Genomic DNA, 20,690 nt, shown 5'->3' on the forward strand with positions numbered 1-20,690 from the left:
AACCTCTAAGTGTTTCTTCGGATCCTAAAAGCCTCCACTCATACTGGCACTGCATATAACATGGCCGACTCCACTGTCGACGCCTGGAGGTTCTGGGACCCCCGACGTTGGCCATAAGCGTAACCAGCGCCGAGGAAATCCGCTCTGCTTCATAACCACTTGTTGCACACGGTAGGCATATCTTCGACACTTATGGAGCCATACTCCGAGGTACTTAGCTCCATCCCTGGGAATAATCTCCACACCATCCGCTCCAACTGAGAACTGGCGAAAGCGCCGCCTTCCTGCCATCAGTATAATTTCGGTTTTATTAACCGCCAGCCGCAGACAAAGCTCCTGGAACCAGATCTTGATTTGCTCAACTGTCTCCGTAGCCGTCGTCAACCCTTTGCCGCCACCACCACGGCGAAATCGTCGGCATAGGCCACCAGCTCCAGTTCTGGCCTTTCGAAGGAGGTTGTCATACACCGCATTCTACAGTAAGGGGCTCAGAACGGACCCTTGTGGCATCCCACACTGCACGGGTACAACGACCTCCTCCCATTCTTCAGACATTAGTCTAAGCTCTCTACAACTCAGGTACTGCTGTGTCATCCTAAGCAGATATAACACAATTCTAGGGAATGATGTCTCACCCGACTTCTGCTTCACTCTCCGGAGAATCTGGAAACAGAGTATCCAGGAACGCCTGGTAAGTCGCCGCAGATGTTAAAGCGCGGTCACGACCGCCAAACAAGCATCGAACACTGGATAGCACGTGGGTGCACACGCGTTAACATGTAATTGACGGTCATAAATGCAGCTGTAGTGTTTTCCTGTAGCTCGACCGAAGTTACGGGTGCGGTGGCACGTAAACGCAGTCCTTAACGTACCCCCGAAGCAAAAATCACAAAATGTGAGATCAGGAGATCTGGGGGTCATTTTACGAGCGCCAAGTCATCGTCTGCGCATCGCCCGATCCAGCGGCGCGGGAGTTCTTCGTTCAGAAATCCTCGTACTTCAGCATGCCGGTGCGGCGGAGCCCCGTCTTCTTGGAATACAAAGTTATTGGAGTCGTCTTTCGATCGAGAAAACGACTACAACTACATCGTATCGAGGTACGGAATTCCCGTCACGGTATTCTCCGAGAACAAAAACGGTCCGTACACCTTAGTTTTAGAAATTGCGCCGAAAAATTAAGTTTTGTGGAAATACGTTCACGTTCTACAGAACTAGGTTCTTTACTACCCCGTATCCTGAGGTTATGGCGATTCATCTTTCCGTTCTAGTGAAATGTTACTAAACACCACACGTTTAGCAAGATCGTCATCCTCCTTAACTTCCTGCATGACGTTAAAAAATTTGCATCGTTTGATGAGATCATTCGGTCGTAACTTTTGTAATAACTTTATACGGTACGGTTTCAGTTGTAATCGAGTTCGCAAAATCTTCCAGACGGTCGGCTGCCGAATATCGATTTCACTACTAGCGCGTAACTTCGGGCTACGAACGAAACTCGCCCTGACTCTCTCTACCGTTTCATTCGAAACCGCTTGAACGTCCGGTGCTTTTACCTTTGCACAAACAAGGTTTGTGCTAAGTTTCTTAAACTGGTTCGACAAGTTTTTTAAACTGTCGATAGAATGCTTTCGCGACCTGGTGGTTCTGTTTCAAACTGTCTCCGGAATAAACGCTGCACGGTAACAACGGATAAACATTTCTCGTACTCTAAGACACAGAATGCTTTCTGTTACATAGACGCGGTTTTAGAAACCGAGCTTATGCCGCTACTGACGCGGTTTTAGAAACCGAGCTTATGTTGGCGGCTACTGTAAACCTAACCTGAAACTTGTATAGTTTCTGTTTATTTTCACGCATCATTCATAATTTTATGCGTACTACTTTTTTAAATATATATTTTTTTTAAATCCAATGAATCATTTGTAATCACCCTGTACTGATAATACGCTTACCAGGGTTTAGTATTTATTAGTTATGATAATATACTTAATAATATTACCTAACAGAATGAAATTTTTTTTACACCTCAAGTAAAGGTTTGTCACAAGGGGCAATACAAGTCTCGCTATTTGCTTCTCTATTGCTGAAACAAACATCAGACGATTTCAAAAGACTTCTTCTCCCAGACGGCATCATGGTCCAAGCTGTTGTAAAAAATTGTTTAATCTTAGTACACGGTAATTCATACCCTCGGTTAAAGAATATAAGGCAAACTGTTTTGGAGAACTGAATGTACTAGTAAAAATAAACAAACCTCCGTCTGAGATGAAGTATGTACTTCGGAAAGGTACAGCAGAATTAAGTTCCAGTCAGAACTCCCATATTAACAGTCAGACGAGTCTAAGCCCGTAAGTGCTTGGCTGTACTACATGATGTTAAATTAACTTTTCATAATCACGTCAGACAGACGGTACCATGATAATGTAAAAATAAAAGCCATGTGCGCTTACAGGTTGGATCTAAATATAGCCTTATTGAAGATGTAAGAAGCACCTTACAGAGCCTTTATTGCATATACTCAACGGAAAATCCTTTGAGGTTACAATCAAACTAGGAAAGGTAAACAGGTTTGATTTAGTTGTGCGAGTCACTTGCTTTGGAAGCACACAGGAATACTTCATCTTAGGGAAGGTCCATGTATAAACTTGGACCTTCCCTAATAGGGAAGTGTTAGGACACTTTGTAATGGTATGCTGATGAGGCTTTACTAAGCTAAGGCTCTATTCAAGTATGAACATTTTTTCCGGTATTTGAAAAGGCTTTATTGGCTGATAATCTTGTTCTTAAAAAAGGATGGTCTGTTCAAAGACATCAAACACGATGTGTGGTTGCCTTGTTATGATTCTGAGCAATTAAAATAACTACATTCTTCAGTATCATATTAAATCAAATCAGTATCATATTAAAAAAAGAACAATTTATTTACCCTTACTTTGGTTCTGACTTGAAAAAGTTAAAATTGAAAAACTAAATGAGATTATGTTTCGGTGTTTTTTTTTTTTAATATAATTTTATTCAAGAGCGGTACGCAAAAAATGTCAGAATAAAACAAGTTAACGCAAAATATGTATGACAGAAAATCTGCAGCCTTAACTTCAAAAAAATTGATTGCTGAGAAACAACATAAAGAGACCATTACTGTGCATGAATTAGAGTATAGCTTTATAGAGTATAAAAATATATATTATTTTTCTGTCCTTAGTTTTCTAACTAATTTTCATGAGTTTTTTTGTGAATCATAATGACAGTAGGTTATGTCATTATTTTATAATAATTCAATATTATTAGGCGCTGATAAAGTTTTGCAATATGTTTTATTTTTAATAATTTTTCAAAATAACATCCATCATATAAATTCAAATTCTTCAAAGAAATCCTGCCATTTTTTATCAGAGATTTGGGCACACTCATCATTCCAAACCCTAGGGATGTCATCATCGCTTGTAAAATGTCTTCCTTTCAGTCTGTTCTTCAGTCGGGGGAACCCCCTATCGCTAAGTCATGTGGAGCTAGGTCAAGACTATACGTCAGGTGCTAAAACAGTTTTATTCCGGTGCTGGCCAAATACTCTGAGAAAACTGGAGCAGTGCTGTAGCATTATTGTGGTAAAGAAATACAGGAACAGATTTTTTTAATAAATAATTTTAATTCATTATTAATTACTTGTTTTAATTGTTCATAAAAAACAGATATCTTATGAGAAAGCAATACATTAACAAAAAGAAAAAACCAGTAAATGAAAAACTGATTTTTAACAAAAAAATATACAAATACATTTACAATATTTTTGAACATTCTACTAAAATTCTACTGTTTTTTATATGATAATATTATACAAGAAATTAATGGATTCACCAAAAAAAAATAAACATTTAAGGAAACTCTTCTTACCTTAATACATTCTTATTTTATAGCGTTAAAAACAATCGGTTTCAGAAAGAACCTCTGAACCAACAGTTTTTTCAGAAAAAAAAAAAATTAAATTTCTTATTACAAGAGTAAAATATGATAAAAGTTAACAATTTTTTAATAGCTGTGCTACTTTTCAGAAGTTTACATACACCTGAATAAAATTTAATTTCATATTATGAATTTTTACCAAAATAATTGGGCTTATTTTAAATGAAGCTATGTTTAAATATATATATATATATATATATATATACAGTTTAAAAAATAAGTGAAAATTTATTTTACACGAGAGAATAAAAGAAATGTAAATATTCAGCTGCAGTGAACTGAAAATGAAATAAAATATACATATACACCAATTACAATGGTGGTAGGAATATCAGAAACATAAATGAACAAAGAAATAAGTCTCCTTAAAAAAAAAACTCCAGGTTCATGTTCTTAGACAAACCGAAGCAGCAGCATCATCGGGAGATATCAATAGGAAAACTGATTCATTGTACCAGATTACTAATTATGAAGAATGTCTTTTTATGAAGAAACAAGTCAAACTTACAGATAAATTTTAATAACACTGATAACTATAAAAAAAAGCTACTAAACAAATTAATTAACTTTGATGGATCAACAGGATTAAATAGTTTCATTGTTTTCATTATTATCGCTACATGACGCACTATTAACATTACCAATATTACTATCACTGTTTAAATCTGCTAAAACATCATGGACACTGATAAAATTATTAGAATCTGTATTATCATCGCAGTCGTAATTATTAAATAAATCATTATCATCATCACCATCTACATTATAATTTTTTGTTAATTTTTTATTCAGTTTTAAATGAACATTATTATAATGACGTTTTAAAACACATAACGTCGAAAAACCTTTATCACAAACATTACAAACATGAGGTTTAATACCAGTATGTAATGACATATGACGATTTAAATGATTCGATTTTGTAAATCGTTTTTCACATATTTCACATCGAAATGGTTTTTCATTTGTGTGACAACGCATGTGTAACGATAAATGAGTCGATCTCGAAAAAACTTTTTCACATTCTTTACATTTAAAGGGTTTTTCGCCGGTGTGACAGCGCATATGGATTGTCAAATCGTGTGATGATAAACAACCTATATTACAAACATTACAAACATATGGACGTTCACCGGTATGAATACGAATATGACGTGTTAATGTCGATGATTTTGTAAAACCGCGTTCACATATATCGCATTTGTACGGTTTCTCACCGGTATGTGATCTTTTATGCACATTTAAATCACACGTTTGTGAAAATTCCTTATTACAAACATTACACAAATATTTTTTATTTTTTTCTTTATGAGAATAATTACGATGTTTTCGTAATAAGCAATTCGATATGAATTGTTTTTTACATATTTCACATATAAAAAAATGCGATGAAGATGATGATAATGGTGTTTTCATTTTTGTAGTGTCAATTACAGTTCTATTATACGACCTTGATTTTTTATACGGTATACTAATATTATTACAATTATGATTAATGTTCAACAATTTTAAGTTCAGTTGATTTTTTTCATCTTCATTCTGATTCAGTGATGAACATATTTTGTTTGGTACTTTTTTTATTAAATATTTATCTGGTTGAAGTAGCTGCATCTAAAAAAAAAAGAAGACAGTTGAACAATTTTTGCAATAAAATATCACTTTAGGCAGTACTAACAACCTACTACGAGAGAATATGAAAAATACATAATTATAAGAGAAATTCTCAAAACTAACTAAGAAATATAAAGTAAAGTTGTTTTTAAGAAATAAAACAGACCTAAAAAGCTGCCGTAAAAAGAATATCACAATGGTTTAAGTCTTCTTTTAAATCTTGGACTTTTGAAATCAATACCAAATTTAAAACAACTACCAGAAATTAACATTCGCTGATGATATTGTTCTTTTGGTAAAATTCATAATTAAATCAGAAGAAATACTAACACTGTCAATTTATTACTACAAGTTTTAGTTTGAAAACAAATAAGAATACATAACAAAGAAAATTAAGCACAATATAAAGAAGGATAATGAGGAATTAAACAATGAGGTAGGAGAACATAATGTACCAGAAGCAGGAGAATTTTGTTATTCAGGTAATAAAATTTCAAGTGTAGGCAACAAAATAGTCCAAACATTAAAAACAGACTAATAAGGAGTGCTTTAATCCAGAAAAGAAATCTGTTAATATCAGATATGGTGAATGTGAAAAATGTTTTTAAATATCTTTTGGTGTGTCATGTCATGGTGCACGCACGATAATAAAAAGCAAAAGGAAAAGAAAAGAATTAAGGCCTCAGAAATATGGTGTTACATGGATGTTGAAAATTAGAGGGATTGAAAAAAATTAAAAACGAAGAGGTCTTAAAATGAAAAGGAAAAGAGAGAGAGAAATTTGTGGCTGAATCTAGTACAGGAATAAGCTGGATTAGTGAGCGAACTATGTATTAAGAGATTCAAGATTAATTCACTTTGTGATGAAGGGATACACTAAGATAAAACTTTCGAATAAGATAAATACAGGAATATGTGAAACAGGTAATTAAGGATAGGCAGTATATTGAGGTTAAAAGATTAGCATAGAACAGAAATAAATAGAGAGCAGCATTATATTACTCAACTAACCGATGAGTAAAAAATAAATTAACTTACTAATCTTTAATTTGGAGCCGATTTCAAAAAATAGAATTTTACAGAATACTTGATCTACCTTATATTTTGCCTTTTTGTGTAATTTTTTAGTCAGTATAGATTTAATTTATTTTACATTTTTTAACTTTATTTTACTTAAAAAATCGGCTAAAACTATTTATACTGTTGTCCACTTACAAAAATACTTTCAAAGAAATACAAACAGAAGAAACCTGAATTTTGACAGAAATAAAAGAGAGTTCAGTGAAACAATGTTAACAGACAGTAAGCCAAATCTCTGTGAAGTATAGGGATACATCATTACTAACTTGTTTTACTTCAAAATTAACTTTTGTCTAGCTACTTAATTTTCTTATTAACTTCCTTCAATATTCATGTAAAATACTTTAAATATCAGACTAACAACATTAAGTTGTGAAAGAAAACCGGTTTCTTTAAATTGTTTATAAAAAGAATATTACCCTACCTAAGCTCACGTTCCAATGGTTTTTATCATTGAGTCAAATTGTATGTTCTGAAAAAGTTACAATTTTGGAACATCCAAAATTTCATCCATATTTTTTATGTAATACAGAAAGTAAATATAATATAATGTGTGTGTGTATATATATATATATATATATATATATATATATATATATATATATACACACACACAATATATATATATTATTTTATATATATATAAATATTAAGATTTTGTACCAAAATGTTATATATATATTTTTACAAAACAAAATTAAATGCATGTAAATATCTAGATTATCTAAAAAATTACTCCTTACATCATCAGCCTGATAACATAGAGAATAAATGTATTCAAGTGGTGTAACTACACTGCACAAAGAAATAAAAATCTTTCTGCATTTCATTAATTTCAGAGTTAATGTATATCCCATCCCATGTAGCCCCAAGCTGAATAAATGTTAGACTGTATACCCATATATATATATATATATATATGTATGAACTTACAAACATCACAATTTTTACACTATTATGTCAATACAAGGTGTATAATATTAAATTATCTCATACGAGGTGTATGAGAAAAGTAATGAGATTGGTAACACTGTGAGCGATCTGGCAACGCTGTGTCTACCGGTCTGTGCTAGACCGGTTTGTTCATCCCTTCCACATGTTCAGTATGAGTTTCAACTCCATTCAGCCAACACATTATTTTTGACAGTGCCATCAGTGAAGTTGTGTTACGAAAATGAAGCATCGGAATTTAGAGCGACGTTGTGCAATCAAGTTTTGTGTTAAACTTGGGGAATCTGCGAGTGTAACCTTTGAAAAATTGAAACAGGCCTATGGGGAACATTGCTTATAAAGAGCACAAGTTTTCCGGTGGCACAAAAACATTTTTAGAAGGCCAAGCACACGTTGAAGATCAACCTCGCTCAGGTTTTTCAACTTCAAAATCTGGCGAAAACATTGAGCATGTGAGGGTTATGGTGAGATCAGACCGTCATTTAACAATAAGGATGATAATTGAACAGTTAAATTTAAAAACTTTCACCATACATCAAATTTTGACAGACGATTTGGACATGCGAAAGCTTTGTGCGAAATTGGTGCCGAAAAAACTCACAATGGAACAGAGGGACAATCAAAGAAACGTGTGCGTTGATCTTCTTGAGAGGATTGACAATGACCAAGAATTCTTCAATTGTGTGATCACAGGTGATGAATCCTGGATATTTGAGTACGATCGTGAAACAAAGCGGCAAAGCGAAGAATGGCTCAATCCATCATCTCCTCGAGCAAAAATATGTAGAATGAGCAAATCAAGATCAAAACCATGCTGATTTGCTTTTTTGACAGTAGGGGTATTGTGCATAAAGAATCTGTTCCTCCAGGACAAACTGTCAACCAAGTGTTTTACAAAGGTGTCCTTGAAATTCTCAGGAAAAGAGTGATTCGCGTGTGACCAGACATTGCAGACAAGTGAATGCTTCATCATGACAATGCCCCGTGTCACAAGGCCATTTCAATCGGGGAATTTTTGACCTCAGAATGCATTCCTATGGTTCCTCAATTCCCTTATTCACCGGATTTGAGTTATGACTTATTCCTTATTTCTTTTCCCAAAATTGAAACATGTCTTAAAAGGATGTCATTTTGGAACTCTGGAGAATATTCAAAAGACTGTGACCGATCAGTTAAAAGCCCTATAAGTTGAAGCCTTCCAGCGCTGCTACCAGGAGTGGGAACAACTACTCCGCCAGTGTATAGCTGCCCAACTACTTTGAAGGGGATAATATTGTTGTTTGAAAAAAATAAAAACCTTGATATGTAAAAACTCCACGTCGGTCGCATTGTGAACTTTCTGCAGCTCCCGATTGGGTCAGGCTCTTATTGCAGGTACCATAATTTGTGTGAATCCTGTTAATGTTGCACACTGTCATCTGGGAAGAGTAAATCCTGGACCCTCAGAGTTGGATCGGTCACAAGGTTGAAGTTAGAGATATTCTGACCTTGTGATAGTGATGTCCAGTGATCCTTTGTGTTGTAGTCGTTGACCCGATAGGCGGCTGCTACAAGTGGATGTCTGGATTTCAGTCTCGGATGTTTGAGGAAATCTATATCAGCATATAGGTAGAGATGAGTTAGTATTTTATTTTTCCAACTGTGATTTGAGGGCTGCCAGTTATCTAGTTTGGGGGGTGCAGTATTACTCAGCAATGGCAGCCACTAGAGAAGAGTTATTCCAATGGTTTCAGTTATAGTTCGCACAGCCTGGTTCAGATGTGTGTCGACGAGCTTGATGTGGCAGCTATTAATCCAAACAGGAGCACAATATTCTGCGGTTGAATGTACAAGGGCTAGTGCAGTGATTCTTAGAGTTTTGGCAGTAACTCTCCAAGATGAATTGGCTAGCTTTAGTTCCAACTTTAGCCAATCATTTTTCAAGGTGTTGTTTAACAGTAAGTGTTCTGTCAAGTGTGGGTTATGTTTCAGTGTGATTCCTTCATGCAAGAGTTCGTTGAGCTTCCCTGCTGTTAAGATGGAACACTATGACTTCAGTTTTATTTGGATTTGGCTGGAGTCCCCCTTTTTTTAAATACTTACAGATTGTGTCAAGGTCTTCTGTCAGTACAGTCTCAGAAAATGCTTGGCTTTCCATTGATCTGTACTTAGAAAAGCCTATCACTCAGCATCTCATTCAGTAAATTAAGGAACGATTTGCAATGAACAAGCTGATACACCTTGAGTAGTAGTCCTTCTTTTCAGACTGTATCATAGGCTGAACTTAGATCAATACACATAGCAGATGTTTTAAGCCTTTGTTGAAATCCTTTCTCTATATATGTTGTAAGTGAAAGGACTTGATCGCAGCAACTACTTCCTGGCATAAAACCAGCCTGCTCCATTGGTAAACCATTACTGTCAATAGTGTTAGACCCAAGTAGTATTCTTTTTAAGATCTTAAACATATGCTTAAAAGTGCTATTGGTCTGTAGCTTTTGGGTTGAGCGTAAATAAACAGAAGAGTTCTGGAATCTACTCGACCTGACTAAAAATAACATCTCCAAAAACCATTTTAAACAATTAACTGGAGACTTCAAAGCTCAACCAGGCAACAAAGAACACACTGTGACATCATCAGAAAATGGCCAACTCAAAAGAAAACAAAAACTCGACAGAAACTCAATATCTACAGAAACCACAAACTAATCTAGAAATCCATATATTTCATGAAGAAATCTCAAAAACTCAAAACCTGTTAACACCCCAAGTACACTAAAGAAGAATGGCAACCAGACCACGTGTTTGTGGACAAACACGCCCACAAGGAGATCTACAACGTAAAAGTCCTTCTCCAAGTAGACCAGGTTCAGATCACTATGTAGTCAAAATTAAAATTAAATTCACTCCCCAAAGAAAGAGACAAAACCCCTTAATACTAAAAGAAAAATGGACCTACCCAGCTAATCGAGAATGAAAATTAGTAAAAAGCAACTGAAAAAATAACAATCATGGATAAACTCAAAGATCTAGTCAACAACCTTAAACAAATTGCAGAAGAATTAGCCCCAATAAAGTCCCATAAAAAATGTCATGGTGGAATAGCAAATGTGATAAAAGAGTGGAGAAAAGACATCAAGCATGGCTATTTCATCAATCCCAAAAATCACAAACATTCTTCCAAAATCTAGTAAGGCAAAGAAAAGAAACCACCTGAACCCTAATGAGGATAAAAAGACAACACCTTAAAGACACTGAAGTCAACAGAAGAATTCAATAATACACAGTCAAGAGACTACCTACAAAACCTTCAAAAATCAGCTCCAAAAATATGAACCCCCAATCCTACAATAGAGAATGAAAACAGTAAGTAAATTGACCCATAACAATAAAGACACCATGGAAATCTTAGCTAAATATTTTAACAAACTCCTAAATTGCGAAGAACCGACACAACTCCTAAACTTCAGCACCAACACCCCCAATAACAACATCACCAGAAAACCAACCCTCCCACAAGAAGTAAGTCTACCAAGCACCGGGTGAGATGAATTACAAAGTAGCAGGAGAAGATCAAACTTTTGCAGAGATCTGGAAACACGCAAAAAGATCAGCAAAAAATTGCTCTTCATTAACAGCTTGTCAACATCTGTATCAAAGAACTACCAGATTACTGGATGACAGCCAACTCATCCAACTGCTACACAAAAAAAAGGGAAAAAGCAGACCCCAACAGTTAAGAGGAATCTCACTCCTAGAAACAACAAACAAAATTCTTTCAAGAATCATCCTCAACAGGATCAAAATGTCAGCAACAGGATCAGTTCAAAACTTGAGAAAGAACTAGGAGAATATCAGGGAGGTTTCAGACTGTGGAGGAGCTGTATAGACCAGATCTTGAGTTTCAGGCTAATAATGGATTACAACAAGAATAGAAACAGAGACATGGTGATAACATTTGTAGATTTCAAGAAAGCTTTTGATTGTATCCACAGAGAATCCCTACTAAAAATTCTATGACACCTCGGACTACATACAAAATTAATAAACATGATAAAACTGACCCTCCCAAACACAAGTCAAAGGTAAAATTCAGAGGTGAGCTCCCACAACCATTTGAGATCAAAATAGGACTGTTCCAAAGTTATGGGCTCTCACCGCTATTACGAAACTGTGCTCTAGAAATGGTAATGAAGGAATGACTTAAAAAATGCCCCCAAATGTAAAAATAAGCCAAAATATCAAAACAAACTGTCTTGGTTTCGCTGAAGACTCACTGTTAGCAAACAACTGTTAGTTCACTGCTAGCAAACAACACTCACGAAGCTAAATCACAGCTATTAGAACTTCGAAACATTGCAAATAAAATTGGCCTCAAAATAACATAGAAGACAGAAACTATGTACCAAAAACCAACAGAATTAAAAGACATAAATGGTAATAAAATGAAAATAGTAACCTGACTAAAAATAAATACCTCGGAGAAATAATAATAAACAACCTACACGAATAAACCTCAATGCTTATCAATAAATGCAAAAATTAAAGACTACAACAAAGTTATAAAACCGAAACCCACTTATGAACCTGCATCAATAAAAAGTACCAGAAAGATGGGCAATGGTGGATTGTGCCCAACAAAGTCATATACAAAGAGTTAAAAACCATCAATGAAAACATGCATAATAGGAGACTAGAATTCTTTGGACATATCATGGGGATGCAAGATTTAAGACTTTTGAAACAGTTAGTACAGTACAATCTCAACTTGAAAAACACCACAACAGGATGGATGCAGATGGATCACAGAAATAAGACAGGATCTGAAGGAAATCAGCCTTACACCAGATAAGATAAAATTAAACAAGAAAATCAAGAACAAAAACACTCGCTCCACACTCACAAGAAAAACTCACAACACGAACATTTTCAACACTAGAAAGGGCATAAAGATCAGAGTATATGAAATGTATTGGGAGGACTGCAAGGCCCAAACAGTCTCATTGAAGAGACTTGGATAATGGACTTACTAAAGTGATCCTATATGGTCATAAAAAATAATAATAATAATAATAAAAAGTGGAACTGCAACAGTTTTATATTATTTCTCAGAAATCGGAAAAAAAAAAACAGATCTTTGCATGTATATGACAAAACAATGCAAGATGGTAACATAACTTTGTTTACAGCAGTAAATTAACAGCGTGATATCACATATCCTGTTGTTGCATGACTGCATCTACAATATCAGTATAACATTTATGTAAACTTCTAAACTTACTTGCTTGAATTCACATCCCTATATTCGCATTTATATGAATAGGCTTGGTCATGCCTTCTACACTAGCCTGTAGAAGAAGATGAGGTGAAATGATGACCAAAGTTGCAATATCTTATGGAACAAAGAGAATTCAATATATTCTAGCAACATCTGACTTAAATTTAAATGTTTACAATATTAGGTAATAAACAATAATATGAAGACAATGTATACCGCATGTACTGTTTCACGCACCGTTTCATAACAGAATCTGTCACAGGTTTTCACATGAATGCGATGCGGATATTAAGTGTGGTAAAAGTGGTAGTATTGGTTGCTTACTTTTTCTGAGAGCGATTGTATTCATGCTCTGTGATAAACAGGAAATGCAGGGTTTGCCAATCTCTGTAGCAAACAGAGTGAGGTATCAGTTGCAGGACACATGCTGATACACACATATATGAGACTCAGTGATGAAAACAAAAGGAAACCACTTCATGCCTCTCTTTTTTTTCTAAGTGCTAGGGTGCTTATTACTCTTCAGAATCACTAAACCTGTGTTAAGGGCACAGACAAACAACTGTTATGGTTACAGATGATACTTAAACATGAATTAAACAAAATACAATAGATAGGTTTTTAATTTGTACGTTTAGCATCCAGAATAACATGACTAACTATATTCCTTAAATGTGATGGTTCCACAAGTGGAATTTCTCTGGAAGTTGTATGCTGAAAATTGAGGGAGAAAGTAAACTGTTAAGAAAGATTAATGCAGACATCTAAAGCCCTGTACAATCTGGTTTCTGTAGAACACTTCATATCAGATACGATTTTATTGCATGCTGTTTTATTTATACTGGTAAATGAAATTCAGAAATAAAATCAGGGAACTTTGTGTAATCCTTACTTATTGCTGGCAATAAAATGACATAATTTTATATATCAAGCCTCTTATGAGGTAAAAATTGCAATTTATACATAAAATACAGGAAATAACTAACAACTTCAAAATTAATAACAAAGCATAAATACACTTTCTAACAAATCCTACTCCTACAAGAATCTTTGTAAATCTTCTACCTACTTCTTTCTTTTTCTGTTTAGCCTCCAGAACCACCATAAGGTATTACTTTAGAGGATGAATGAGGATGATATGTATAAATGTAAATGAAGTGTAGTCTTTTACAGTCTCAGGTCGACCATTCCTGAGACGTGTGGTTAATTGAAGCCCAACCACCAAAGAACACACGTATCCATGATCTAGTATTCAAATCCACGTAAAAGTAATTGCCTGGAATCTTAATTCTTTAAACCTGCATAAAAGAATCTGCCGACAAAAATAAATCTTCTACTTGGAATCATTGCAAAGAAAAGGAATATTTTCTTCAGAGGCAACCTTGATGATGCAAAAATACAATATTTTACCAAACATAGCTGTAACTGGGCAGTATAATTAATACAAAAATATTAATATTAATAATGAACCTTTTACCATCATTTTATAATAAAAATTTTCATCCGAAAGAGATGTCTATTTTAAATATTATTAACGGATTCATATTTTTCAAAATCTACACGGAGATTTTACTACATGATTTTTTTGTAACATAATACGTATATACTGAAGTTTTTCAAAACTGAAGAACAACTGTGCAGGTCTATGAAGGGATTCTTTTACCAATATTTCTACTAGAAATTTCAGCAATTTTGTTATAAATACTTCCAGGTATATTAATGGGTGAACAGTAAAACTTAAGTGTATAGTACTTCAAATCTTCATTTCTTGTGTAGTAATATTTTGAGACACTGACTAAATAATAAAGTATAAGAGATAGTTACATGCAACATTTAAACAAAAAGACTAAATTTTTTTTTATAATTCATTTATCAAAATAAGGCTGACCGGTTTCCAAACATCAACTGCGTAATAGAAAATTTTGCTGCAGCACTTTTTTGTATATAAGCAATGACATAATTTTTCATAGCGGGTGCTACCTATGTATTACAAATATTATAAAGTGAGTTCTGTAATTATTATCATAATTATGAGTTTTATTTATATATTATCTTTTTGTTCCATATAAAACTAAATTAAGATGACTTCTGTTTAAGCGCCTTTATTTAAATTTGTCCCATTATTTCAGTTTGGTCCACTGTTTACATGGGTTCCATGAACAAAGTAACCTTTTTAACAAAAGCTGAAAAATGAATTTATTTTTAATTCTATATAATAAAAAAAATATGATATGATCGTAATTTTAGCAATATTGCTATTTCTTATATAAAAATATTTATATAGTAGGCTGTCCCCTCTTGACAAAAAATTTTTTTTCTGTGTTTTTTTACCCGAAAAAAATAGTACAAAACATTAAATCAGCTCCTTTTTCATAAAATATATTTTTTTAAATTTATGTCCTTAGAAAACACTTCAGCAAACAATTTCAAGTGTGAACATTAAATCAAATAGGTTGTACTCAAGTTTCACAGAAATTTTCTTCAAATTTCAAATGGAAGTTCTTTCTCTCATTTTACGGGGAGCAGTTTTTTGTGATTAACTGTTAATCACTTTTTTTGTAAATTAAAATGTTAACCGTTGCGGGGAGAATAAAAAAAAACATTGAAATAGTTTTTTCTTTTAACATGGCTGTGTTATTTTTTAATGCATGTAATATTCAATCATTACAAGTATTCTTTGTCTGGTACTGACATTTCCACTGGTGCATTACAGGATACCTGTACCTTAAAAGCTTTTGCCTCTTCTAATGCTATCTGTCAGTAGCTAATAGAACTACTTGTGTTACTTAGCAGTGTTATAAGCTGTAAAAGTGTCTATCTTGTTTATGCTCCAACCTTACCCCAGTTCTATACATCCAGTGATACCTATACGACCTAAGTGACGATAAATTTTATATTTTTTTTTTATAACTGTTTAGGACCTCTACCACACTTATGGAATTGTTTCTAATTTCTACAACACTCTGGGACCAGTACCACAGTTAAAAAAAATGAATTGTATAAGTTAATTCTACTTTATGTACTCCATCTGAAAATAAAAAAATTAAGAGTTAATCTCATTTTTATAGAAAACTGATTTGAAATAAAGAATGAATCATGAATTCAGTCTGAATTTATACTATTTTTATAATAGTATAAAAATGTAATTACGAATTCAAAAAATCGTATGAATGAAAAAATACAAATTAGTAATATAAAAATAAATAATCTAAGAAATATATAAATCAAACAAATACCACAAAAATATAATAAAACTGTACAAACTAAATAAAAAATCAATCTATAAATATCACACAAACTGGAAAATATTTCAGTACAAAAATTATCAAAATGATAATATCCAAAAGACAAAATAACAGATAAATTACTGCAAAATTTAAATAAGTTAAAAAGCAGCATTTAATAGAAAAATTGTTTGAGTTTATCATAATTGCATTAATAGTACACCATAAAAATAAAATCCCTGCTTCTCAATACTGTAATAAAAATGTTCATAAACTACATTAACTAAGACAGAAATATTTCCAACTACATTGGAAATGTATTATTAAAGTGCGATGTACTATTTTTCACAATAAAACAAAAAAGCTACAAAAATGTGAAAATCTTGGATTACTAGATTTGTAATAAAAATTACAATAATTTAAAAAACAACCCATGAAATTAGAAATTCATTGTATATTGACATACTTAACAAAGGTTCGGCAGAAACAATGATCCATTTTAAATTGTGCGCTATTGTTGGTCATGGCTTCCTAAACAACTGACATTTACTCACTGTGTAATGCAGTTCAAAGCATTTTTTGTCTGACATATTACATTATCCTGGCAATCAATATGGAGCACAGGTTGAATGAACACTGCATGTGTGTAATTTAAATTTTTTCTGGCAACTTTTTGAAATCGACTGGAATGGACAAGTTCCATCATGGAAGGCGATTATGAGATGGGTCAAGCAGTTCAGAAGAACATCTGCTTCAAACATCAAGTAGTTCAAGTATCTTCTTCAAACAAGAAGCCACCTACCTGGTACGCCAAATACAGTTTGCGCGCCCCGCACAACAATGCAACAATACGAGCTGCTTTAGAGCAAAGTCCAATGCGATCAGTTCATTGACATTCACGAACCCATAACATACTGGACAAAAGTGTGCTACAGATGTTGCATTTGGGTAATAAGTTCTATCCGTACAAGATGCAAGCAGTGCAAGAATTACTGGCCAGAGATCTAAGAGGCATATTGAAATTTTTGTACATGGCTTATAGCGATGATTAACAACACTTCAAGCTGATTTTCTCAACAATTTGATGATGTCTGATAAGGACCATTTTCATTTATCTAGTTATGAAAACAAACAAAACTTTAGGTACCGGGTGCCTCACAATCCCTATCAGCTTCATGTACCACCACTTCATAGTGCAAAGGTTACTGTGCGGTGTGGAGTGTCTTCCAGGGTTTTATTGGTCCCTACTTTTTTGAGAATAATGCAGGCAACACTGTCACAGATGCAGCAGATTTTTATGATGTTATGTTGCAGCAGTTCATAACACTGCAAATGTGCCGCCATAAGAATGTCAATATGCAGTTGTGGTTCCAACAGGACAGTGCAACCAATCGATCAGCAAGAACATCCATGACAATCTTAATTAGAATGTTTCCAGAACACCTTGTTTCCCAGTTTGGTCATGTCAAGCGGCCATGCCATTCACCCGATTAATAGGCATGTGATTTTTTTTTGTGGGGATTCCCAGAGTCCAAAGTGTACGCTAACAGGCCAGCAAATATTCAAGGATTGAAAAATATCATTCACACCGAAACTGAAGCCATTACAAGAGACACTGTGTGTAAGAATATAGCGGGTGTGCGTACTTATGCTGAAGATTGCTTTCCCAACAATGGTAAAGGGTATAATTTACAAAAATGGTCAAGTGAAAAGAACGGTATGAAGTGTTCTTTCAAACAGTATATACTAAAAATTTCTAACTCTAATTCTTCATGCTTAAATGTAATGTTTAAAATATGTCGCTGTTTCTACCCGGTTCTTAAAAAACAGACAACTAAATTTCTTTTCTAGCTTGTAATACAAAAATAATAATTTGAAACATTTTAAATGTAAAAAAATCATACAAATTTTTTAAAAAACATAACAAATTGCTAAAATATATTTTAAAATTTCAATACATTTATAATAAAATAAATTAAATTTTAATTTGTGATAAAAACTGAAACAAGCCCAGCAATATCATGGTCCAGCACATTTTTTGCGCTACATATTACATGTAATATGCAGTATCTATATTTATATCAAAGATTTCCATCACAAAACTAAAGAAAGCCATTCCTGATCAAAGTTATGAATAATTATGATATAATCTATTTAAGTAATTATTTACGTACCAGATTTACGGACCAAGTAGCACAAATTGTGAATGTAGTGGTTACCCAGGTTTGATATGAATTTAATCCATCTAGGTCAGAATTTAATTTTTAGAATTACTAATATAAAAAAAAGAGAAGATAAAATGAAAAATACACCTGCGCTAACTAAGGAAAATTGAGGGAAGAATAGGACTCCTCAGAACAGGATATATGTAAACAGTATCACAGACAATGTGTTAATTTGACTGAACACTGGGTAGTTACTACACATATTACATGACACTTACTTCCAGTTCTTTTCCATCTTCTTCTTTCCCTTTAATTTCATTTTCTTCTTCCTCTTCATTAGCTTCATTTTCAAAGTGTCCTCCATTTTCTATTTTGATAACCACCTGAAATAAAAAAAAAATCACAGGATTATTTTTTTTCAGACATGTATGAGGGAGGTCTGTTCAGAAAATAACTGTAAAATTAATAATAAAAATTAAATAAAGTTTACAGATTATTGGTCCAAGAGTCCTTCAAAGTACTTCCTTCCCCTATTCACACACTTTTCCCAGCATTGTTTCCACTTCACAAAGCAGTCCTGAATAGCTTCATTTGAAATGGCCTTTAAGATCCGTGTTACTTTAATGCCATCAATAGTCTCAAAACAGCGTTCTTTAATCATCTATTTTAATTTCAAAAATTAAAAAAAATCGCAAGGAGCCAAGTATGGTGAGTAAGGAGGCTGAGGGAGGACAGTCATCTGATTTTTGGCACAAAACTGACAAACCGACAAGCTGAGTGTGCAGACACATTGTCGTGGTAAGGAACCATGAGTTGTTCGCTACAACACTGGTCTCTTTTTGCAGATTTTTTCACGTAACCATTGTAAAACACCTTGATAGTATGCACGGTTCACTGTTTCACCTTGAGGCAAGAATTCAAAATGCACAATTCCATTAAAATTAAAATAAACAGAGCAATGCTTTAACATTGGATCGAGACTGACATGCTTTCTTGGGGCGTGGAGATCCTTTGTCGATCCACTGCGGTGATTGAACTTTTGTCTCAATGTTGTAGACGTAAACCCGGCTTTTGTCTCCCATTATGACCCTTTGCATGAATGTTATATCGTCATTGGCTTGTTTAAGAAGTTGCTGAAAAATGTCCACTGTTTCTACTGTTTGGTCACCAAACGAGGAACAAACTTTGCTGCAATTCAAAGCATGTTCTTTTCAACAACATAGCATGATCCAATTAAGATGCTCTTCTGCAAGTTCTCTGATAGTCAATAGGCGATTTGCACGCACCAAATCGTTGTTTTTCTGATTAAATCGGTTGAAGTTGAAGGCCTTCCTGGTCAATGGACATCTTCAATTGACTGGCAACAAGTTTTAAATAATGAAAACCACTCGTAACAATGTGTATGACCCAGGACATCATCTCTATATGCTTGTTGCAAAATTTGAAACGATTCTGTGAAAGCATCCCCAGTTTGACACAAAATTACACATTGTATCATCGCTCCTGAAAATCACACATTACAGAAATTGCTACTAACACTTAAACATATCGCACTCAAATAACAGTAACACAAAAACTAAACGAGATATCAACAATCCAAGAACATGTAGTTACAGAGGAAGTTATGTGAAACAATGCTGCCAACCACATGTCACTAAATATCTCTGTTGGTGCATAATTAAAAATGTGCAGTTATTTTCTGAACAGAAATTGTACTACCGTAAGAAATTTACAAATTTTAAAAATTATTCTACTTTTATCCTGTTATTTACAAAATTATGCTTCCTATTTGAACTATAGGCAAGTGAAAATTAACACAATCCTGAATTCTTAATCCACTCAAGCAGGAAATTTGTTTTAGGTTGGCACTAATGACTGTGTTAGTAATGCTTGACCTTGTAGGCATAATCTACACACAACAATCAAGTAATCTCTTCTTTTTGCTGTCAGTGGCAGGTGTGCTACAAGAAAATCCTCAAGCATTTTACACAGCCACAACATCCATTTATTCTCAAAAGTTATTTTAAATCACATCAGTTTTTAAAGTTCCAGTATAACTTTGCTGTAGCTTTTCCTCGATCAAACAGATCCAATAAGTCGGCAATTTCTCACTGTTGCTTGTTTTAGTGAAACTGGGAATATAGAGAAAAAATCTATCTGGCCAGCCAACAGTTTTAAATGATGAATCTTTAGAAGATCTCTGTGGATCCTTTGAATGATCACCTTGAAAGTCAACACTAAGGCAATCTCAGCAGAGTGATATGTCATATAGGAGTGTCCGCAATGCCACGTAGAAATTGAGATAAACTCTTTACCATATTCACATTGTGCAAGATTGTAAGAACCTGACCATGCAAAAAGACTAAATTATTGCAAATGTTTTATGCATTTTATTCGTGGTAATATTTGGATCTTGGAAAACATTTTCTTTAGATGAGAAAT

The 20,690-nt window shown here is 33.8% G+C and overlaps 1 protein-coding gene across 5 annotated transcripts in view; it reads right to left on the bottom strand.

The window, feature by feature from the left end:
• Window positions 1-3,648: 3,648 nt before the first annotated feature.
• The window catches only part of LOC142333757 (uncharacterized), a 51,119-nt gene continuing 34,077 nt past the window's right edge, over window positions 3,649-20,690 (bottom strand). For all 5 annotated transcript variants that reach the window (XM_075381238.1, XM_075381235.1, XM_075381237.1 and 2 more), the window contains 2 exons: window positions 18,527-18,631; window positions 3,649-5,571 (listed from right to left, as the gene is read on the bottom strand). In XM_075381238.1, coding sequence (XP_075237353.1) covers window positions 4,546-5,571; window positions 18,527-18,631 — 1,131 coding nt within the window. In that variant the 3' untranslated portion in view covers window positions 3,649-4,545. The remainder of the gene's footprint in view (window positions 5,572-18,526; window positions 18,632-20,690) is intronic.

The sequence above is a fragment of the Lycorma delicatula genome, chromosome 13 (assembly GCF_047948215.1).
Source record: "Lycorma delicatula isolate Av1 chromosome 13, ASM4794821v1, whole genome shotgun sequence".
Classification (NCBI taxonomy): Eukaryota; Metazoa; Arthropoda; class Insecta; order Hemiptera; family Fulgoridae; genus Lycorma; species Lycorma delicatula.